At 44.2% G+C, this 24,212-nt stretch overlaps 1 protein-coding gene across 13 annotated transcripts in view; it reads left to right on the top strand.

The window, feature by feature from the left end:
* dock4b (dedicator of cytokinesis 4b) overlaps positions 1-24,212 on the top strand; it is an 88,977-nt gene that overhangs the window by 40,020 nt on the left and 24,745 nt on the right. For 8 of the 13 annotated variants that reach the window (XM_078101778.1, XM_078101777.1, XM_078101774.1 and 5 more), the window contains exons 13-37: positions 1,806-1,931; positions 4,290-4,414; positions 4,992-5,154; positions 6,639-6,745; positions 8,070-8,223; positions 9,071-9,168; positions 9,248-9,331; positions 9,707-9,807; positions 10,584-10,665; positions 11,586-11,756; positions 13,899-14,088; positions 14,989-15,125; positions 16,218-16,352; positions 16,778-16,876; positions 17,564-17,658; positions 18,033-18,108; positions 18,504-18,604; positions 18,819-18,877; positions 19,547-19,695; positions 20,301-20,386; positions 21,558-21,584; positions 21,958-22,053; positions 22,183-22,243; positions 22,921-23,014; positions 23,211-23,359. In XM_078101778.1, coding sequence (XP_077957904.1) covers positions 1,806-1,931; positions 4,290-4,414; positions 4,992-5,154; positions 6,639-6,745; positions 8,070-8,223; positions 9,071-9,168; positions 9,248-9,331; positions 9,707-9,807; positions 10,584-10,665; positions 11,586-11,756; positions 13,899-14,088; positions 14,989-15,125; positions 16,218-16,352; positions 16,778-16,876; positions 17,564-17,658; positions 18,033-18,108; positions 18,504-18,604; positions 18,819-18,877; positions 19,547-19,695; positions 20,301-20,386; positions 21,558-21,584; positions 21,958-22,053; positions 22,183-22,243; positions 22,921-23,014; positions 23,211-23,359 — 2,765 coding nt within the window. The remainder of the gene's footprint in view (positions 1-1,805; positions 1,932-4,289; positions 4,415-4,991; positions 5,155-6,638; positions 6,746-8,069; positions 8,224-9,070; positions 9,169-9,247; positions 9,332-9,706; positions 9,808-10,583; positions 10,666-11,585; positions 11,757-13,898; positions 14,089-14,988; positions 15,126-16,217; positions 16,353-16,777; positions 16,877-17,563; positions 17,659-18,032; positions 18,109-18,503; positions 18,605-18,818; positions 18,878-19,546; positions 19,696-20,300; positions 20,387-21,557; positions 21,585-21,957; positions 22,054-22,182; positions 22,244-22,920; positions 23,015-23,210; positions 23,360-24,212) is intronic. The other 5 variants (XM_078101779.1, XM_078101776.1, XM_078101775.1 and 2 more) reach the window with 1 other exon arrangement.

Raw genomic sequence — 24,212 nt, 5'->3', positions numbered from 1 at the left:
ACATCTAACACCCACCTGCTCTTACTGTAGTAGCACTGATGTCACCAGCACACATGTGTTGCACCGCTTGATACCATAGACCACATGTATTAGGATGCATATTCAACAACAATTTCTCCGTGAAATCCCCAAAACGTGCATGTGTCCAAACTTGGAGCACCTTTTTACCGTCTACACTTGAAAGTAAAATTTCTCCCAAAATGCAATTATCATTGAACCCCAGAGCAACATTACAGAATAGATAAACACTTGAGTCGCTTGTCCAGCCTCAACACCGAATGTGCAAACCGGAGAGAATATTTTGTCTTTGTCAAACGGGGGTGTGTCTCCTCTCCACTTTGTCCCTCCGAACATGTCCATGCAAGAGTTATGAAACACCATGCATAATTTAAGCACCACAATTTATTACACTTAGTGTCAGGAGGGCAATTAAAAGAGTGTAGTGAAGTAAGATAACGTCATTCGAGTGTGTATACGTGTTCATGTTTGTATATGTGTGTGTGTCTGGAGTCGTCTCGCTGTGTGGTTCTCTTTTTTAAAACCGACCGGGCAGTGTGCCAGAAGTCTCTTATTAGCAGCCAATTAGCAGGGGAGAGATGAATGCACTGCCCTGAATATATAAAGAACACCGTGCTGTTTGTGTAATAAAGATGCAGAGAGACAGTCTATGTGGGGAGACAGTGACTTTGTTCACATGTGGACTAATGACTGCCCCTATTTTTCTTCATCCGCGTGTTCCGGTGTCGCGGCGGCCTGTTCCTGTTAATCAAATTCGAGGGACGAGGGCTGGAATTGATGCGAGGAGATGGCGATTTTGTTTACACGTCGAAGGGATTTCATAAGAATGGGGCTGTGCATGAGTCAGGTCAGGTGGAATATTCAGCTCCCACCTTCACGCAAGCGTAGGTAGTGACAGAAGAGGCCGGGACAACTCCACTGTGTTTGTTTTTGAGTTTTTAAATCCTCCTTTGTTTTCAGTTTTTGTTTTTGAGGAGGGCGGCCAAGGGCAGCGGAGGTTGAGGGTGTTTTTGTCAGCGTCAGCTACATCGGCCAAGCAGAATAGTAATGAAGCAGTTAGCCTAATTGTAGCCTGGGCAGTGGCTTTTAAAGCATCTGTGGGTCTATGTGTGTGTCTGTGCCAAAGGCCTTATGCACATAAAGGGGCCTGTAGATAATGCACGGGTCAAAGTCAAGGCACTACAACATGTTCATCTGATACTCTGTGAACACTTGAAACCCCCTCGTCCTCATCGCCTCACTCGTTTCCTCCTCTATTCCTCTGTACTTCATTTTGGCCCGACCAACTCTCCTGGAAAACAATGACGATCACCCTCATTTTCTCCTATACGCACTCTCTTGCCGTTACGCCGCTTGTGTGTTTGTCGGTGCTTCAATTTAGTCTTGTCGACATTCTGAGTTGTTGCGCAAGAATATTGATTTGAAGACGACAGCGTTCACGTAGGATTTCCTCTCGATAAATACGGCCTGAAATGACTCACAGGCTATTTACATTTGTGGTTTATGTATATGTGGGGGTGTCTGTTACCATCCATACACATAAGCATTAATGTCAGCAGACGTAGCTGAAGTTATCTCAAGCAAGTTCAAGAAAATAAGCCCTTGTGAACATCTTTTTTTTCTTCGCTTACCAATGCAAGATGTTTTTTATTGTGCTTCGAGGTTAGGGTTGGGTTTTGAGATGTTCGTTGAGTGGCCACGGCCGGGGATAAGGGAGGGAATATCAAGTCTGTGATCTAGGAATATGGTAGTTCAGTTCTTTTATGCTGTTATTATTCACTTGTTAGGTCTGGCAGTGGCCCTCCAGCTTCTCCACGGCGACATTGAGCAGCTGAGGCGAGAATACATGGTCCTCTTCACGCGAGGTGTGTCCATCACCAGGAAACTGGGCTTCTCTGATGTCATCATGCCAGGTAGGACACGACGCGAACAAGCTCGCTTACACAAGTAACACAGTGACCAGTTGATAGATTTCCAACTACTTCCTTCCAGCAATATGAACTCTCCCGGCTGTCAGCTTCCTTACCTGGTCAACATTCGACATCTACTCTGTAGGTTCGGTGAAGGTTAACAACAGGAAATGCAGATATAAATTGCTGATTTGCCAATCAATTAATTGTCTAACTAGTTTAGCAATACCGTATTCAATGTATGGCTGAAAGTCACTGCTGTGGTGTTTTCTCTCTATATCCCAGAAATCACGTAGTTTTCTAATAATGGCCGACACTGTGACATCCGTCCTTTTTATATTTTCTAGTCGTTTTTCTCTTTTTCTCCATGTTGTCCATTTCTGATCCTACAGACCACTCTGTTCTCCTTCCATTACTTTATTATTTCAAACTGCATATGGATGAGAACAAAGCCACATTTACACTTACGTGTCACATTTACCTTCCAATTTACCTGACCTTTGACTGCCTGCATATAAAACCGGCTTGGACAGAACATGCTTGCTCTTTAAAAGACTTTACAGGCAGCGGATGTGTAGAGAGTCATAAACTGGTAACATTAAATTCGTACACCATTGATTTACTAAGGTCTGTTCATTATATAATATCGGAGCTGACACCTTTTTGAGGCTGTATACTTAATAATGTATTTTCTAATGTTTGTATTGCATACATTAATCTGCCTTAAAACATCTGCTGTAGTTGCCTTGGTAACCCTTGACATTCATACCAAATGCTTGAAAGTGATATTTGATTGATCAGGGTGCCCCCCCCCCCCCCAGAAAGATTAAAATCTTCAGATTGCTTGAGGTGCATAGGCCTCAATTAGATAGCTTCTTCTCTAAACAACCCAGACACCTGCAGAAGCCCTCCGACTAACCTGGATGGGGTCTTGTTGCCACGGCAACGCGTGTACATTCACCTCAATGCGAGACGAAACAAAGAGCGCGTTTATGTTGACATGCGCTGTGCGGTTCGGTGCGTCATTCGTGAGAGCTGGACATCGGGGGGGACTGTTTTAAACAAGTGAGGTGTGCTGTCTGGTCTCGCAGATAAAGAGGAGCCGCAGACTCCGGGTCCCCTAGCGCCTCACTAGCACAGATTCATGTTCACCGTCTGTTGCTTTGTCTTTGTCTGGCTGCAACCCTTTAATGCCGAGTGCTCTCACACTCTCTGCCCGCTTTTAGTCTGCCCTTGGGCAAAGGGAGCTGTCTCCACCTCTTTTTGTGTGTCTCCTTTCTGGGGAGATTTGTTTCTCCCTGTATCTTTGCCGTCATTTTTGTTTTTTCAGCTGCTCTCGCCCCAACCTCCTCGACTTCCCTTTTCCCCATTGTACATTAAGAAACGACCCTATTGTGTGTCTGCCTTCCTGCTCGCTTTGTGTGTGTGTGTCTGTGTGTGCGAGAGGCAAGCGTACAGTATGGGTGTGTATCTAATTCCCCAGGTTGCCATGGCTACTGTTGTTAAGAGCAGAAAATCAATGTTGACCCTAGAAATAGAGATATGATGAGCGCACACGTACACTCATGAAGGGTATATAGGGGGGCTTTTTTCCAATGTGTTCGACCGCAGATTGGCTGCAAAGGAAACTGGTGTAATCCTTTTGACTTCCCGTAAAGGAGGAAATAAATGTGTCCAGACAAAAAAACCTTCAAAGATTGCTTCCTGGAGTGATTTTACAGAATCAGCCTCAGGTTTAAGGTTTACTGGTCGGTGTGTTGTGTTAATAAATCCCCCACACTGAGCTCAGTGTTTACACGCATTAATTTACAGAAGGAATTTGAAATGCACTCACAAGAAGGAACTCAAAGCTGGTGACTACAGAATGAATTATGTAATCTTCTTACGTATAATAATGGGGAATGCTTATAAGTCTGTTCACAGCTGTTGAGGAGTTCTACTGCCCTCAATGACTCTTAAAAGAGATGCTCGGAATCTGCTTAGTTGCCTTAAGGGTTTAGCCGCTAGTAGTATAAAAATGCACCCAAATATCTCACCGAGCTGTTGGTGGTTGAGTTGCATCGTGGGTAAGGAATACATGATATAATATATAGGCGTGCGGCATTGACTGTCACTCTGCTGCAGTCGAGGCATCTTAGCAACCCTGACTGCTGATCGGGCTTTTAAAATCTTGCATTCTTGCAATCTTTTCGCCAGCAGAGAACGTATCAGTCGATGTCCCCGATCTCAATGCTGTCCACCGCTGTCACAGAGCATTACAGAAAAAAAGCTTGTGGTCAATCTGCCGAAAGATCATTAATAATGCTCACTCGTATGCATAATCGATGCCGTGTTGCTTCTTTTACCTTCCTGTCCCTGCAGGAGAGATGAGGAATGACCTCTACATCACACTGGAAAAAGGCGAGTTTGAGAAGGGAGGGAAAAGCGTGGCCAGGAACGTAGAGATCACCGTCTATGTGCTGGATATCGACGGGCAGATCCTCAAGGTAATTCAGGATTTTTTTGCTATAGCTTTAACTGTACAATATATATAATTTGAAATGACAACCCACTTTGTTTATGGATATTAAATGCTTCATTAAGTCATTAGTTTTTTGGGTTGTTTTTTTTGTGTGGCTTATTTTGGAGCAAAACTCTACTTTAAATATCGCTGACCCAGATAAGTGTCTCTCCTGTGTGTTGCCCAATTCTGGTGCAGCGCTGTGACAGTCTGCTCCTGCGGTTTCCTGCGCTGCCTCGGCCTTAAAGAGAAAATAGACCCTGCTGCCACCGCACGGCACGCATCCCTCTCACACACACACAAACCTGTACACGAAAAACCATGTCGTTCTCACTTTATTGTCGTTAGTGGTGAGGTGTGGTTGTCATTAAAAACCCTTATTCGTGTCTTGTCTCACTCACTCATTCATTGTGCCCCTTTCCTCATCCTCAAAGCCGCCCTCTCATTTCCTCCCCTCGCTTCCTGTTTTTTCTCGCCATTCTTCCTCTCAGCCTCACGCTCTTTGTGTGTGTGTGTGTGTGTGTGTGTGTGTGTGTGTGTGTGTGTGTGTGTGTGTGTTCCAGACTCATGTGGCTGCCGGCTCCGGTGAACCAGGCGGGGACGAGTACCACTCTTTGGTGCTGTACCACAACAACAGCCCGCGCTGGGCGGAGCAGCTCAAGCTGCCCATCCCGGTTGACATGTTTCGCGGGTCACATGTCAGGTTTGAGTTCCGACACTGCTCCAGTAAGTGGGAAGAAGAATTTGGATAACCTTTTGTTTATCTATTGAAAGGCTTTCACGCATTTTGAGACCTTATCTGCCGGATGGGAATGCCTGAGGCGCTGTTCTGTTCTTCAGTCTGTTGTCCTGGGAGGTAAAGAGAGGCTTTGTAGCGGAGGGAGAGGATTACAACAAACACTCGCCAAACTCGACCGCTGAAATCCGCCAACACGCCGGCGTCGAGAGCGGAGGTGGCTGCCACCCCCGAATAGACGGGGTCCAAGTGTATAAGTGTGCGCTCGCTTAAGCATTTTCATGAGACTAGTTTGTCCAACTTCTCACCTCCTAATGAGACAATTATTATTAATTATGACCAAAATATTGCTCTGTCTCGCTCTGTGCTGCAGGAAGACGGGCAGTCTCGTCTCTCATAACAAGCCTGACATTATTATGCGGTCGGAGAGGCTGTGTGCAGTAGATATAGTGGCCTTATTATTGCTTGCAGTGCCGGCATTACTACCAAAGGGCTGCCCATTAGGAGCCCAATTTAATGTGGTGACACCAACCCGAGGAGACTTATCACACATACTTTTGGAGCTCCCGAACTCTAAGAAAACTCGCCTGCGGAAATGTGATTTAGCAGACGCTCTCATTTGCAAAACACGCAAAAAAAGAAAGCTCTTCTCTCATAATGCAGCAGTGGTAATTGATCATTTGTTTCTGGGGAGTGCAGAGTCTTCCCTAAAGGGGGCTGCGAGGGCCCAGTCAGCATCCGCAGTGCAATCCGTTGTTGTATTAGTGCTGATTGGCCCTGTAACATTTTATTGTTGGTAATACTATCGCTGCTGAAAGAGCAACTGTCTTTTTCTCTCACAGGACAGTTTAAAGATGATAAGTGATGATAAGTATTTACTTGTTTAGAATTCACCACAAAAAACAGACTAATTGTAGCACTCTCACACACTGTAATTGCACAATACAACACCTCAGTGTATTTGTTACAGTGGTTTGAAGATCTATAACGTACACCAATCTCAATCAAACAAAACCTGCATCTCAAAAACTGCCGCCAAAGACTAACAAAAACAAAAAACAGTCTTGTAAGCAATATCTTTCCTGGTGTAAAAACGTAATCACTGCTGTGCGCACATTAGCCCTTTATTTCTAAAGCAGAAGATAAATCAGATAACGTGTTCATAATGCAATGCAAATTGTGCCCACAACTTACAGAAAGCTTCTTAAAAACTCTCAACAGAGAGGCCCTCACAGACTAACTTGTTTGCTCGTTCGTTGTGTACTGACAGTGTGTTCCGTGCACCCTAAAGTCCCAGGTGTAATGTTTACGTCGAGTAGAACGCGTGCACCGAAGGCTCAACTTGTTCACTTCCATTGCATAACCTGAAAAAAACTGGTTTCATAACACCGCTCCGTGTTTCTTCTATTTCCTTGCCAGTCTGTGCTTGTGTATCTTGGACTCAAGGCCGTGTCCATGTGTTGTTGTTTGACAGCTAAAGACAAGGGAGAGAAGAAACTGTTCGGCTACTCCTTTGTTCCTCTGATGCAGGAGGACGGCAGGACTCTGCCAGATGGCACCCATGAGCTCATTATCCACAAGGTAAAACCAAATCAACACCACAAAAAGATTTCGACCGAACAACGTGGAAATTGATTTTACTGTGTGCTTTCCAGGATGTGTTTTTTTTGTATTCAACACAGACATTGTGCTACAGAAGTATTCACATCGGTGTGTAACCATCCAAATGATTTGAGTCATATTTAAAGGAATATGAAAGAAAGCAAGGTTATGGTCATTCTCTCTGCTCGTAAATTGCAGCTTTAACCACACTGGTGTCGCCTAGGTCATTCAGAATGGCGCCGCGTGCCGTATATGATTATGTGAATCATGGGTTCTGTCATCACACTGTTTAGTACCTGGATGGGCTGAACAACAGCTTGCATAACTCCCATCACATGCCGAGTGGCCCATGAGTCATGTCCACTTGCATAACATTTTTCAAGCTGTGGGGGGGTTGATTGGAAGCGATAATGTACGTGTCAAGGATAGTTGAGCGGGTACACGTTTCATGTGAGTAACTATCTCTTTATTTAACAAGACCTAACCTTTTTCTAGACATCAAGACGCTCCATCTTGTCTTTTTCCGCACGTTTTTGGTTTTGAGACATCAAGCGGCTGAAGCAAATGAAATGGCCAGCATCCCCGGTTAAAAGCTACTGCAAGACCGTCTTGGCTGTAATTCAGAATAATTGCAGACTGCATGGTTTTCCTCAGCTGCAGGCGAAGGGTGTGTGCATAAACCTCAGGCTTCGCGCAGGACAGAAAAAAGCATCGAGCGCATTCATACATTTTATTGGCAGTGAGGCAGAACAGTGACCAAGAGCCTGATTATTTATACTGCTGCTGGCTCTAAAAAAAACAAAAACTCCTCCTTCCTGTTGTCGTCTTGTCCTGTCAGTATCAGTCCCAGCAAAAGCCTCTAACCTGAGGCGGCCAGTTTTAGAGGACAACTCTAGTGGTCCTGTTCGTTCCCACTGTTCAGAGGGAGTAGAAGGAGGGAGGGAGGGAGGGGGGGGTTGTTCTGATGCCAGATGGAAGTTGCTGAAAAGCTCAATGAAACTGGCATGGCCCAGTTTCTCCCCGGACCCAAAATAGACACAGAAGAATCGGTCCAAACTTGTGTGGTAGCCTTTGGAGCTCAAACGGCCTCAGCTGTGGGCATTAAAAATAACAAAACCAAAATAACGGTGGTGCTCTGTGATTGATCATGTGCAATAACTTGGATGTCTACTCTCACAAAATCCAAATGCGTGGACGTATTGTTACTAAAACAGTGAACGCATTGCCCTTAACGTCCGGTATGCCCTTCATCCGTTCCCGAGTTGACAGAAAGCTGGACTCTTCCTCCTTTCTCTGTTGCCAGTGCGAGGAGAATACCAGCTTGGCAGAGTGTCCGCGCTACTTGAAGCTGCCGTTCTCCAAGGCCAACCTCCCGTCCAACAACCAAACTCTGAAAGGCGCCAAGGAGTCCTTCTGGATCACCAGCTTTCTCTGCTCCACCAAGCTCACACAGAACGGTAAACATTTTTCTTTAGGGGGGTCGGGGTGGGGGGGGGCAACTGACCTGCTGGCTGTGACGCTGGTATGCTCTCGTCAGTTCCATGGCAACTATGTGAATGTGTGGGGGAAAAAAAATGTGAATATGCAAGGAGGGGCGGTGAGGAGTGGCCCGCTGTTCACACTACTCACTAATGAACAAATAAATCTCTCCTTTCAAAGTGGGAATTGTCTTTTTTCAGTCGAAGGAGCTTCTCACCGATAGTGTCTGCCCTCGTTTGTAGTGCAGCAAACAATAGGCCAACAATATCTAAGGTGTGCAGCAGGGGCGACATTCCATAAATGATAAGTCATCTTACACCCCCATTAAGTAGAGAGTAGAATATATGAAGAGAAAAGCTTCAGGCACTATTTGCTTGCAACAAGCTGTTAATTTCCTGCATGCATTTCATTTTATTTGTGAACTAATTTCAGAAGTATTGCAGAGTGTTTGATTACAAAATACACTCCTAAACGTGCCCAAGTTTCAAAAAGAAACACTTGAACGGGATCTGAGGAGACCGCTGAAAGAATTTCTTCTCGAGGCGTATGTTTTATTCATGTCTGGGGACTCCGGCTCACGAAAATGACTTTTTATCTCCTTAATCCTGCCGCACTTGAAAATGTCATCATTTGTTTGGATCCTGTGGAGGTTTCGTGCTGTAATTGAAGGGTGTGGTGAAGCTTTGTGATCACGTCGCTCTCATGATGCGCTTCTTCACAAGCAAACACGAGGCGTGTCTCGACCTCGTGTGCTCCTCACTGCCGCTGTTTTCATGCGTTTCCGTCACTTAAAATTCTTCTTAACTCCCTTTTTGTCTTTCTCAGGAGACATGTTGGACCTGTTGAAGTGGCGAGCTCACCCCGAGAGGATCAACGACAGCCTCTCTAAGCTGAAGGAGATCGACGGCTCGGAGATCGTCAAAGTAGGCCCTCAAAGAAATACAAATAATATTGATCAATAATATTAATATGAGTAATACTACAAAAAACTCTTTCACACAGTTTCTACAGGACACGCTGGACACTCTCTTCGGTATTCTGGATGAAAGCTCCCAGAGATACGGGCTCAAGGTGTTCGACTCACTGGTAAGTTGTTCTAACCAATCCGTTTCGAACCTTTCTTCCTCTTCACGCGTCGAGCACAAAGTCATCGGGGTTTCGAGACAATCACAGAAAAGAACCGAAACACACCGTTTTTCTGATGACGGAGAGGGTCGGAGCGACGTGACGATACAGAGCTTTCTGAGCCAATCTTGGATCCGTCACGCTGCACCGCGCTGAAAGATCTTCACTATCTTCTATAGTCAGACCAATTCTGTGCGTTTCCTGAAACATGGAGTATTTGCTGCAGCCTCTGTCGATTGTTGTTTTATATGTCATTTTTATTCCCTTCATTTAAATATTATATCATACTACTTTTGTTGTTGTTGTTGCAAAAGGTCTTCTCTTTTTTACTTAAAGGTCCATATCATCAACTTGCTCCAGGACAGCAAATTCCAGCACTTCAAACCCGTCATGGACACCTACATCGAGAGCCACTTTGCTGGAGCTTTGTCCTACAGGTACACACCCGTTTCAGGCTCCATTTCTCCAGATGCTTGCGGCAGCGCCCTCCGTGTCACACAATGCGGCCCGACCCGTGTATTTTATTCCTAATGACACGCTAGAGCAGGTGGGCAGGCGATCGCAGAGTCCAACGCGCATCAGCACTGACAGGCAGCTCCGGTCAGCTCTGAGCTGCGACAGAGCACACAGGAGCGCCAAAGAAATGCTAATGCTGCCCCCTGGCTGACGTGCAGTGCAATGGGAGAAATGCGCCCACTGTCGCATCCCGCCTCCTCGCTTCCTCTCCTACGTCTGTCACATGCGTGCACACACGCAAAGACACACATATTCACGACCTGCTGTTTTCACCGGCTGTCTTCTTCACACTCTCTGTACCTGCTAAGATAACATGTCAGTGTGTCTTCTTCGGCGTTTTTCTTCTGTTTTTTTCCAATCTTTGCAAACAGCCTCTCCGAATCCTGCTGACTTAACCATCTGCTCTGAACTCCTTTTCCTGCGATAGTTTCATTCACACCGTAATTACTTAAAACTGAATTGTCACAAAATCGTCCAGTCCGGATTAGAATGAGAAAAGTCACAAATTATTTTATTGAACTATTGTCCGTCATAAGCAGTTTTTATGAAGTGCCCTTGTCGAGGGGAAGTTTCACTGAAATTGATCCAAAACAGCAAAACGCTGCATTGTCTCATCTTTGTTTTCTAAAACCAGCGAGGGAAGCGATCTGTGACGTAGCTCGGGCTGATAGTGTGCGGGTGTGTTTGTTTTCTCCAGGGACTTGATCAAAGTGCTGAAGTGGTACGTGGACCGCATTGTTGACGCCGAGATTCAGGATCACATCCAGCAGGTGCTCAAGGTGAGGCATCTGCTCGAGGACACACACACACATACATTTATTGAATATATACAATAAAACCGTTGACACAGATGCATGCGGAAATGCAAATAAACATTCTCCCTCTTGCTGCCACTCTTCCTAATAACCCCCACCTCCCCCTTCTCCCCCATTACCAGAGAACGCCCTGCCATTCGTAACTACCCTCCTCACCCTATTACGCTGCATGCAATTTTAATCAGAAGAACTGCAGAGCCTGTGGTATCGTGAATCGACATAACAATGTTTTAATGACTCGCGCAGATGCTCTGTGGGAGGAGCCTGCTGCGGCCTCTGCGCTGCGGTTTATCATTCATCATTCACGCCACACATTCTTCATAAGTATAAGCAGTAAACTGCAACTCTGTCATGCAGTCGATTTATAAATGAGTGATGCACCTCGGTTGTGTTTGCAGGGTTGTACTTCCGAGTGATCCATAGAGATACATGTCTTTCACTAGGTTTTTTAGAGCAGGTTCACTTTTCCTGTACTGTGTGATCAGTGTCAGGTTAAACGCTTATTATGTGCGGGATTTAGAACTGCATACACCATAATATGTAATATATTATTAGTCAATCTTAGAATCAAGAACTAGTCATTCGGTAAGTGAGATCATACTAAATGCCTACCGCAACTCCCAAGAGCCCAAAATCCACTGATCACTCCTCTGAAACTGATGAATATTCCAGTTAAGAAAAGCTAAAGCAAAGCACATTTGGGTGACTTACAAAATAGAATTCATCATCAAAGTTAAAGTGCACACCGCTTCTTGATTTCAGATAAATTCTTCAGGGGCAAAATGAAATGTCACATCACTCCTGAATCATTTCCACTGCGAGGGAATTCAGATTTTCCATCACAGAAGACATGATACACAACCGTTTTTCTTTCCATCCTCCAGGCCAGCGAGTACATCTTCAAGTACATTATCCAGTCTCGCCGGCTCTTTTCATTGGCCACCGGAGGCCAGAATGAGGAGGAGTTCCGAGTCTGCATCCACGAGCTCTTCATGTCCATCCGCTTCTTCCTCTCGCAGGACAACAAAAGCACCAGTCCGGTCGCACAAACACAGGTGTGTGTTGTGCATCTGCAAACATGAGAATGTCTTTGTGCACATCCGTGAATGTGTAGAATCTGCGCCTGCCACTTTATTTGTTTCTACCTTCGGGGGCTCCTGTTAATGCAGTCGTGATGGGTGAGAAATTGTCTGTAATCGAATTTCACGCTGCCAGAGGGTCTGGAGCCGGAATAGAAATTCCTTTTGAAACTATTCCATTTCCGTCTGGGTGGTCTGCACAGCAGGGCGGACGCCTTCGCTCATTTGCAACAAGCGATCCAAAATAAACAAGCTAGAGATGCCAAAGATAACACAGCTAAAACAACTGCTTCTGTGGTGTTGTGTGTATTTGTAATTTCACATTGGAGGGAGGGATATACCTGCAGGATATAACTAGAGGACCTGCATGGGAGGTTCCTCCTTTCCATTCCTTAGCCGTCTCGCATCATTCCTAATCTTGTTTTGTTTGTCTGTTTTGTATTCTCCTCTTTTTTTTTTCAATCGTTTCTCTTTAGTCCATTCAAGGCACAGCCTCTTTCAACCAACCAGCTTCGTCTAGAGTACTCAAGTCGTACAAGCCCCGCATCTAAATGTGCATAAACTCCCCTAAGTGCGCTAACAACGTATTTTCTTTATTGCCTTGTTTGCCTCACACCGTGTGCCCTCACCCCAACATATGTTCTGATCTAGCTTTTGGGGAGAAATCTGTTCAGCTACCCCATCAGGGTTTTCCCTTTCACTGCTCATTTAAGCAATTATAATAACTTAGTCAAGAAACGTGACAATCTTGTCAAAAACCCTCCAGTCCCTTTTGTAATCATTCCCCTCATCTTGGGGCCACAGGGATGAGTGCAACATAAGTTATTCCAGTTATGCCCTCCTCATACCATCTGAAGAGCTCCACCTCATCCCTCCACTGGCTCCTCATTGCGAGCCTAATCTGTATTCACAACACAGCGGTGGCTGTGTGAAGATGCAAACCAGGCTAATGCTAATCCAACTTGACTTGTGGGCACACTAACAGCAAATCCATGTAAACATAATTTGGCACCTGTAACCTGATATGTGTTCACCTCTTTACTTTTCACCACAGCCTGTGATGTTTTGAATGCTGAACACTCAAGCGGATACCGTTCCATCATTACTACACGCTGTATCTGAGAATTACTTAATTGAGTCATTTATGGAGTAATTGTCAAACAATGTTTTCAGTTTCAACCTTTTTATTAGTGGTGTACCCCCTAAAGAATATTTCTTTCAGCCAAGTACCCCCTAAGAACAAAAACAATATTTTTAAAAGGATTATTGACTGCATGCTCAATTTAAATTCATAAAAAAAACACTGCTCTAAAAAATTAACACAGGACCAAGTTATTATGTTCAAAATATGTGACGTACGGCGCGGCCTTTGAATGCGTAGCAATGCTATAGATCTTGTGTTTGCTTCATCCAAACTGCTCTTTTGTCAAAGGTAAACACCCGTGACAGTGAAACAAAGTGTCGCTGAAAAATGACTTCCATCTTCCGCCGGGCTTTCCTGGAAAAATGAACGTGAAAAAGAAACCAAGGGACACGGTGACTCGCCCCTCTGGATTTGAGCAATCATCATTTTTCAATCGCGCGGCGGGAATCTGACAGAGCTTGACAGGAAGAAAGAGGATCAGCCTGAGAGCTACAAACATGTGACAGACCGACCACGATCCCCCCGAAGGGGCTCTTAAATTGATTCCACGTAATCCCTGATGGCCTGGCGGCTGTTCGGAGAAGGTCTGGGCCAGTGATTCATTGCACTATGGCCGATAATTAACTTTTCCAACAAAACCGTCTCTGAACACAAACCGGCGCAACCGCAGAGAGCATTGCTTTGAAATTGCATCTCCCCATACAACTCTGTTATCCAAAGCCCCGAGTTACTGAACACTATTTATTTTCTCTTTCACCTCGGGAGTAGCGGCCGCTTACATCATCAAATCTACATGTTTCAATCCCTATTCAGTGGAGAATGAATTGACATTACATATAAAACCTGCACATTCATGTCTTCAAATGTTCTGTTCAGTAGAAGTTGCAGTGATTCCAAAGCTTTGAGGAAAAACTTTTTTGGCCACAAATCCGCAGACGCCTGCGAATGACCGAACACTGCTCTGTCCCCGCCAGGCGGTGTTCCTGCGCACGTTCCCGGCAGTTTATGGCGAGCTGCTGAAGATCTTCGCGGTGCGGGAGGTGGCCGGCTTCGTCAGGGAGACGCTGGGCAGCCTGCCCACAGCTGTCCACGCCGACTGCCTGGAGGCCGTCAAGCTGCAGTGCATCGCCAAGACGGTGGAAAGCCAGCTTTACGTCAACCCGGGTAAGGACCGTTTGGTACACGTACATAATTAAAAGCCCGTGAACACGCAGGAAGCCCAAATGCAAAAACATTTGTGAGTGCAATTGCACAAATACAGAACACCAGTGCATACAGATCATGAACGCAGTAAAGCACACAGCACAGAGGGGGAACTAAGCCTGTTGGCACAAGATGCCGCTTGTTCAGATTTGTTTATTTGTCCATATTGGACTGATTGGTTGTATGCCCCTGCAGTGTATTCATACGAGAACACACCTCAGCTAACAGAACCCACAGCGCACCCTCCTACAAGCCATTAAAGTACTCTGTAGGAGCCATTTGTGATATTTGTGATATATGTACAACGCGGTACTGGGAGCCAATCTCAGGTTGGCCACGGGTGGAGGTGTGTATTATTGTGACAGGTAGTCTACATATGGGGGCACAAGTGCAATTGACACAGGTAATGATGCATGGGTGACAGGGAGCGTTTTTTGCCGCTACCAAAGACGCACACCGAGATCAGGAACCAAATGTATATGCGGTTGTGTTTTATAAAGTATAAAAACTAATAAACGGGAAATTCACCCAAAGAAGACCTGGAATCTGTGTGAACAGGATCTTCTCCCGCACCCTCCCGAGTCGCTCACGAAAATCTGTCACTACATACTCTTAATGAAGGCTTTGCACTGAAGCAAATTACAGTCATTGCTTGATTCCCAGCTTGCTTCCGAGGGGTCCACGTAGCAAGAAACATCCCTCATCCAAATACCATTTAGATACTTTTAAATATATCTAAGATATATTGTGCGCTCGTGAAACTAATGCAGCCTCAGCAGAAAAGTGTGTGTTTTTCCCCTTTTGGTCTCTGTTGTGTTATCTCATATGTCTTTGGTGTGTGTGTGTGTGTGTGTGTTGCAGAGTCGCGGTGCATCCTGTTGCCGGTGGTCCTCCGTGTCCTCCAGGCTCACATGCAGGAGCAGAGAGACCTGGTCATGTGCGCTCGCATCTTCACCAGCATGCTCTCGCTCATCAAGAAGGAGGAGAACGGCACTGCGGTGAGGAGCGCGCTGGTGACTGGTTGCCATCATACCAGTCAAGGTTACCTGGCGGAGATGACATTTGCGTTAGAAGTAGCGGCTGCCGGAATTCAACTTCAACAAATCAGCATGGTGTCGAATATAAAACCATACTGAGAGACAAAAAAAATTGTAATTTGCCAAGGATTTTTTTTATTCTGGATGAAGTGACTTTATACCTCAATATTATCCAGCATTGTTGCTTTGTTGCTCAAGAAAATCACCAACAAGAGAGTTGCCTCCATAAATACTGGAAATAACTTTGGAGGAGGTGAAAGCAGCAGGAATTACTCTTTAAGTAATTTCCTCACCAATACATTTCAATAGCTGATTGCTTTGTTGTGTATATGGTCAATTAGTCTTTGTAACAGGGACATTGGCAGCTGTGCAGTTCAGTAATGAGCCTCATCAATTTTGCAGTGGCCATTGTTGAGCTGTGGTTGTGTGTGTGTGTGTGTGTGTCTGGTGCAACTCGGGTTGCGTGACTTTGACTGTTTGCTGCCAGAGGGATAGCTAGTGGTTAAAGGAGCGCAGTAGGACACACACACACGCACACACACACACACACACACACACACACTGGTGGCACATCTAAAGGGAAGTGACAGCATTTGGCAGCAATGTGCCAGTCTGAAACTCTCGCTTTTCTCATTATCGCTCCTTTCCAAGACCTGTCTGCCTTGTCAGGGGAGACTAGAGGGATGTGTACACTCACAAAAATGTACACAAACACACAAAAAACACACTTTTCACTCTCACTCTTTTCTTTCCCCCCCTTATTCTTAGAATAGAGTTTCAAATTGTTGCCTTGAAACTTCCCATTGGTCCCCAAACTATTGATACTCATTAAAACTGCGGGGAAAGTAAGATCACAGGGTACGGAGGGAAGATTTTGGCTTCGCAATCAGTTGTCTATCACGGTTCAGCGATGTGCCAACGGAAGCAGAATGCAGAATAAACGCTAAGAGAGCCATGTCTTTGACAACAACCCTGACTATTTTGGATTCACTTAAAGACTAGTGTGCTAAAGTAAAGTTATCCTCATGCTCTTCTTTTCACCTTTGTGTGTAGGAGCCGGTTGTCTCAGAAGAGGTGGAGCTGATAGTAGAGAGCCTGCTGGGAGTTTTACTGAGAACCATCCTGGAAATTAGCAACCGGCCTCAGCCTTCTGGACCTGCCATGAGACTTCAGTTCCAGGATGTCACTGTATGTTTGTTTCACCATTTACAGTTTGTGTGTGTGTGTGCTTTCTACTATAAATAGTTTTGGTACTCTACAAAATGTGCAGAAATGTGAGTGTGATTTATAATTGAGTTGCTGCTGTGTAATTAACACTAACATTGATAACTAACAATAACTTACTGGTTGCTAATAGAGGTTAATAAAGGGCATTTTCCAAATGCAATATGACAAAGTCCATTACTTCTTTCCTGCAGCAAAATACACAATGGAACATCCTTTGCAAAAGTGTCGGGTTCAGCGATGCGACGGTTCCTAAATGACTACTTTCTACATAAATGCTTAGAAATGTTTGGGACCCCTGTAGCATATTTATATAATGATTCAGAGCTTCTTATAGGGCACACAATGTCTTCTGTCTTTATATATCTCGGTGTGTTCCGTCCTGTCAGGGGGAGTTTGTGGCGTGTTTATTGGCCCTTCTGCGACAGATGAGCGACAGGCACTACCAGCAGCTGCTGCAGGCATTCAGCACCAAAGACAACCTGAGGGTAAGACCACCAAGTCAATCTCCCTCCCACCGCCTCGTTAGAGCAGTAGTTTCTTGTTCTATATTTATTATCGTTTTCTATCCGCATTGCTGTCAACGCTTGACCTTTGTGTGTGGTTGCATGTGAATGTTTGGTGCAGAGGCGGAAGGGTCGCATTATTTATGTTGCTTTTTGGATTTGACATTCTAATCGGTGGCTGTGCCACCTTCTGGTTTTCTCCCTGACCCTCTTTGAGTCATTGCTGTAGCTCACCGCCTTCCTTTCTCTCCCAGTTTTCAAAACATTTTTTCCAATTGTCAGAAAAACGTAGAGCGGTAATAAGACCTCATGCTTGATATGCGGTACTTAAATCACAAATATCCAAAGTCAAAACCGACAAATTGAGATGTGACGATTAAGCGAAATGGAATTAAACTGAGGATGCTGGACGTCATGGTTTCAGCACCATGGAGAGAGACACACAACAATTTTCTTCTTGTATTTAAGAATGTCCTTGCATTAACTTTTTATTGATTTTCAATCATTTGTTGTGCTTCTCCTCCTGTCTCTGTGATTACACAAAAATGTAATTACAGGTGCGCACAAAGCACCTGTCATCCTAATGAATGTTTCAGCCCCATCCAGAGATGCCGCCTGACCCAATTGATTTGAGTTTCCAATGACAGGGTGTGTGTTTGTGTGTCCCAGGACTTCCTTCTTCAGATCTTCACGGTCTTCAGGATCCTAATCCGACCGGAAATGTTTTCTAAGGACTGGACCGTCATGCGGTTGGTCACCAACAAGTAGGAAGCACACAATGCGATTGTGCACACATGGGAACTTCTTTCATCTGAATGCAGAGCCTCGTCTCTCTTTATATGCTCCATCCCTCGACAGTCTCCTTTAAAATGTCAATGTCATGTCTTTAAATACATGGACCCACATACCAGCAACAGTTTTTTGAGCATACTGAGAAAATGAAAAGTAGGTGGGAGAAAACAAAGATGCATATATTTGAACCTCATATATGGGATATCAATGCAAATGGTTCTCTACTTCACTTTTGCATTACCACTTATGCACTATTTGGATAGCCGGTGTATTATTCAAGGTGATGCATTTCCCTCGAGGCTTAACACAACAGCCGGCTCCATCTCTCCTTCTCTTGTTCTTTTAGTGTCATCATCACAACTGTCCTCTACCTTTCTGACGCTCTGAGGAAGAACTTCCTCAATGACAAGTTTGACTACAAGGTCAGGGGGTCCATGGATGTGTGTGTGTGTGTGTACCAGAGCTATAGCGATATCAAACGGCCTCACCAGCCATGCACACATTTATGAACAAACAAACACATTTATTATACGAGCCTTCATTCATTTGTTTTTGTGCATCACATGTTTCAAAATAAAAGCTGTAAGACATAAATCACTGCTAATACAAGCTTATTGCAGACTATATTACCTGGAGTAATTGTGTTTATAGGATACTCTGATTCTTTTCTGAAATGAATAAGCTGCTGCGGTCCAACATGTCACTAAAATCTCAAGTCATCTGTCGAATTCACTTCATGAATTCCTGACAACTCAAGAGAAGAATGTTTTTTTTGCACAGCGTTGACATAATGCAGTTTCTTTGATGTATTTTTCAGGTGTGGGACTCGTACTTCTATCTGTCCGTGATATTCATCAACCAGCCTTGTCTTCAGCTTGAGTCCTTCTCTCCCTCAAAGAGGAAGAAGATTCTGGAAAAGTGAGTTCTGGTTGTTTGTGCGCTTCACGCTCTTATTGCTGCACGTGGTAAGATGCCTGTAACGTGCGATGTGCTTTTCCCAACAAGCCATCCTACCTCGATCCGCCCGTTGTCTGTGCACAGTCACATATGCTGCAGTATAATGACTACTTAACATGCTGCTCTCACTGCCTACAGCAAGCGCACATTACTAACAATGACTGCTGTCACTCAGGTATGGAGACATGAGGGTGATGATGGGCTGTGAGATCTTCAGCATGTGGCAGAATTTAGGTAAGATGATAAAACATTGCGATGCACATGGTTCACGTGTACTGCTTTGTTCTTACATTTTACCCCTGAAACTCATCAGAGATTGTTCTCAGTAAGAGACTTAGATGCTTAACTTTAACTGGCACTGCAAACAGAGAATTGAAAAAGCAACAGTCTGTCTAGCAGTGGGTTTCTATATTGACATGTAAAATATCTCCATAATTATTCCTTTTAAGTAGCAGCAACATTGTTCTTTATGCCCGTGTGACGCAGTGATGAAAAATACATTTTGAACTTATAATAAAATAAAAATAAAATATTCTCTGCCTTTTTTCTTTTTGCCAATGACTATTTGTGACCATGGCAACCAAATCCTCTCAACCTTTTGTTCCGCTCCGAGTCTGTGAAGGATTTGTGCAATGTTTGCAATCATTTCTAGTATTTTTATGTGTATTGAAGCGTGTTTTTACCCAATTTGAAGTTTGTTTTTGACACTTTATTTTTCATTTGATGTCACTATGAGTGGAAATATCCGCACTAACACTAATACATTCTGCTGTGATTTTTATTTAAAATACTGCATCAATTTGGTCATAGTGCAGCGCTTGAAATAAGCCTCTGAAATGAACAATATGCTGTTATCAAAGATGAAGTGCGAGACAAACCTCTGTGTTGACGTCTCTCCTCCAGGGGAACACAAGTTGAACTTCATCCCAGCAATGATTGGTCCATTCCTGGAGGTGACGCTGGTGCCTCAGCCTGATCTAAGGAACGTCATGATCCCCATATTCCATGACATGATGGACTGGGAGCAGCGACGCAGCGGTAATTTCAAACAGGTATAACAGTTTCTCTAAAAGAGACCAACTTCCCTGAAACCTTTGTTTAAGTTGAACCCTTTAATGCATGCAGGTGGGTCAAACGTCTTCCAATGTTTTGGTTGATAGCTTATAATCTTCATTTCTACATTTTTATATGATGGTTCACAAGCTATTGTGTGCTACAGTGAAGCTTAGTTTCCAGGCTACTTTGTATAAGGAAACAGTTTTCTGCAAGATAAAAAACAAACTGTACCGTGATTTTAATGGTCTTGCCCGCTTTCGATCAATGCGGGCAGTATCTGGCCCGAACCTGAAATGAGTTTGACATCCCTGCTGTATCTACTTGACCAAACTATCTGACAAGGTGCATAACCTATTTTTGCACTCTGGCGATGGGTTTTATGAATGCAAGATCCCGTCACAAAAGCGATGACACGTCAGAGGCTATTGCCTCCACTTTGACCCGTGACCGACTTTGACGTGATTTGAATCGACCGCGCTGTTCAGTCACGAGCTCTAAACCAGCCGTGCGGCTCCTTCTTTCAGGGGGATTTCATTAATATCATTTGAACTTGTGACCCCTTTTGAGATTGAAATGGGTTTTGTTTTGTTTTTTGTCTCAGGTGGAGGCCAAGCTGATCGACAAGCTGGACAGCCTGATGTCTGAGGGCAAAGGAGATGAGACGTACAGGGAGCTCTTCAACAGCATGTGAGTGAGAGGAAGGAACAGAGACCAGGGACATGGAGTGCATACTTACTTGCATTGGTCTGATCCCCTTTTCATTTGAAAGGAAAAGGGATTGGATTCAGGGTGCCAGTGGGGTGCCATGTGTCCCATAGAGTCAGCCGTAGAGAAGTTTAGGTTACAAGGGCTCTTCCACTAAGAGACAAAATAGCTGTTTGAGTCCAATGTCCTAAATGATGCCACTGCAACTCGATACTTGTTTGCATTATTGAGTAGCGGCTTTATCTAAAGTAGGAAAATATTTGCTAAAATATACGACAAGTTTTTAAACGGAATTTTACGCTTAGTAGGCAATTTCATAAAATTGGGGGGGGGGGGTACATCGCAAAATAGGTTGAGTACCACTGTGCAAGAGAACACGCTGTCAACAACAATAGTCTTTTTTCTACAAACCTGTCATCAGTTTTAAAGAATATGCAGAGGGTAGTTCCTTATTGACAGAATACTAACGAGAGGTAAGTGGTCAGAATTCACCTTCATCTTCACTCACACCTCTTCTGTGGCCAGTCCAGGTCCACTCTGTCCTTGCGTCTCCAGGTCCGTGCTCCTGCATGCTCATTGTGTGTGCTAATGTGTGTGTGTGTGTGTGTGTGTGTGTGTGTGTGTGTATCCCTGCTTCGTTGTTTGTCTGTTCATATCTTTATGTCCATCTTCACAAAGCACTATTTTATTTGGACCTACATTATTCTCTACCTTTATTGTTATTGCATTAAGTGAAGCTATTCACACACATATTTTACTATCACTATCACAAGGATTTTACCAAAATGCATCTTCTATAGTGTACCCGTTGTCTTTCATAGTCAGTCATTCCTTTTCCCACCATTTTTATGTGTGAAACATCACAGAAAACAGTGTAACATCACTGCATATGATTAAGATATAGTGTTGTGCAATCTGTGTTGTGCAATATGATATAAATATGCATTATTGTCATTACTTAAATGCATTTTTCCAATGCTTTATGTTTATAGTTTTAGCCTATTTATCTCGTTTTATCTAATTGACTTAACGTTTTAGTTTATTTTCCCCATAACTAACCCCTGCTAACCCCTTAACTAACCTGTGTGAGTGCGCGCGGATATTAATCGTATTAATATTCATTTATTCCGCCTATGCTTCCCGCCTGGAGTAGAATCCCTCTGTTTGGTCCGTACCCTAGGTAAGACGCTCTCCTCTATGTTCTCTCTGTGTCGTCTGTGTCAGGGGGAACAGCGGGAAGGGTCGAACTTCAGCCACCAGCTGTTTTGGCATTTTTTTAGATGTAATGTGTCCGTCCGGTTGAGAAAACCAGCTGTCGAAACGGTATATCAGCTTGGGTAATTTACACTGTTAGCTCCCACAGACAGGCCAGTAAGCATAGGTGATACTGGTGTGACTGGGAATGATTTTGCCTTTGCTTCGCCTCCTGTTGTTTTCTCATAATTTCTTCTTTCTTTTCCCTCAAACCCGCCCCTCCGCCCCTTTTCCTTCGCCATTTGCTCTTTTATCCCTTGTCTCATTTGATGTCAACAACTGTCCGTCTTGTCCTCCAGCCTGCTGAAGAAGATTGAGAGAGAGACGTGGAGGGAGAGTGGCATCTCTCTGATTGCTACCGTCACTCGCTTAATGGAGAGGTTGCTGGACTACAGGTGACTGTGCCATGTGTACACTCTGCGACTCATGCATACATGCTTTATTCATTTGAGAAATATTCATGGTTATTCCCTCTTGTTTTTTCATCATAGCGTTGCATGTCTTATGATTTGTTTCTATTCCAGGGATTGTATGAAGCTTGGAGAAGTGGATGGAAAGAAGATTGGATGTACTGTCAGTTTACTGGTGAGTAGCAGTCACTTGAAGAGTCTGTTTCGTAGTGCTGGAGGGGTTGTTGGCTGTTATGAACCAGATCTTTAATTGCCTAAATGCATCCTCTTGGTGGTCAGGCTAGCATTTTTATTTGTATTTTACTAGGTTTATTTCTTACAATTTTATTTTGTCTTTATATGGGATTTTGTTACATATATTTTCAGAATAATGGCTTTTAAAATAGACGTCCTGTAATTTGTCCACATTAAAGTATATTTGCGAATATTAATCTACCATAATCTCTAGCGATTAATAGTCCTAAGAAGTCTCATCCTTTTGCTGATAAAAAAATGTGAAATGTATACTAGTCCAAGCTATTGAACATATTTTGATGTTGAATGGTGTGAAAACTGGGTGCGTTTCATGTCTTTGACTTAGGACTTGACAATAGAAACCATTTTCAGCCTACTAGGTTTTCTTTATGTAACTGCAGCCATCTGTAAGTGTGTAGGCAGATGGAAGAGAAGTCGCTGCTATTCAGCAGCTGAAATACATTGTTGCACCTCCTCTCCCATAAAACAATCTGTCACTTTTAAAAAGTTCTACTCGTGTATGCAGCTGACTCTCTGTAATTTTCTTATCCCCCTCCCTTTCTCTCTCTTGTGATTCTTTTGTTCAACATCACCGAACCACCCACTGCCCCTTTTCAGAACTTCTACAAAACTGAGCTCAACAAAGAGGAGATGTACATCCGCTACATTCACAAACTGTACGACCTGCACTTTAAAGCACAGAACTACACGGGTACGTCAGCGGGAGAGACTCTGAGGCACAGATTGTGTCTCACTGCATGTGGCTGTTATTGTGCGGCTGATGGAAAACATTTTTCACTGGGGGATAAATAAATCATCAATAAATCATCCATACTTAGTTGCAGCTTCATCACGTCATTTTCGTGCTAACATATGTGCATACAATGTCGTGACTGTGTGGTGCACAGAGGCTTCGTACACGCTGCTGCTCTACGATGAGTTACTGGAATGGTCCGACCGCCCCCTCAGAGAGTTCCTCAACTACCCCATGCAGAGCGAGTGGCAAAGGAAGGAGTACCTGCACCTCACTATCGTCCAGAACTTCGACAGGGGGAAGGTAAGCGTCATCGCAAACCGGCTGTGCAAATTCTTTCTGCAAATTATAAAAAGGGAGACAATACAATTTCTCTCTTCAGCCCTTTTATGGCACACTCTAGCACTGGCTAATTCATGCATATATCTAGGCTAAGAAATATGCTATTTACACGCTGTATCTCCAAACACCTGTTTTGTAAAGATCATGACAAAACTTATATTTCCTGCCTCCTTCATTAGTTGTTTTATTGGAAAAAGAAATCAATTAAGATTCATTTTTAGAAAACATCAAAACACTGAAAACAAGCTTCAAAACAAGCAGGACTCCTAAACCTTGCATGGCTTCTCATGCATATTTTAGGATAATAAATCGGACCAGACCCACACACGCGGAATTTAATTTAATTTAGTCCTCATGGATGGAAGACAGAGAGTGAGAGAAATTGAGTTTCTCTGCTCATCGTTCATGTAAAATGAGATGCCCGAGTGAGAAAGCCGAGCTGTAAGCTGTTCAACGCGACAAAAATACGCATCACGTGCGCTCAGATATCCAATTTCTACCTGTAGCAAACTGTGACGGTTCGGGGCCTCCGCACATCCTCGGTTTAATCAGATGAATCTCTGGCGGCTGTAATTAAAGAGGGATCCATATCATCCCGCAATATCCCACACAATGTTCCTTTAACAAATATTGTGGGAGACGACGGCACTGCGACAGGCGGGCGATGCGTGACTGGCGTCGGTGGGATTGGCTGCTTTGGGCGAGCTCAGCTGCTCCGGGGTTCGGCAGCGTTTCAGAGGTAGTTCACGGGTCCTCTCTCTCTCTCTCCGTGGAAACCTCCAAAGTCACTCGCAGGCACAAACAAAAAAAACCC

Source organism: Gasterosteus aculeatus, chromosome 4, assembly GCF_964276395.1.
Source record: "Gasterosteus aculeatus chromosome 4, fGasAcu3.hap1.1, whole genome shotgun sequence".
Classification (NCBI taxonomy): Eukaryota; Metazoa; Chordata; class Actinopteri; order Perciformes; family Gasterosteidae; genus Gasterosteus; species Gasterosteus aculeatus.
This window is presented reverse-complemented; position numbering and strand designations above follow the sequence as displayed.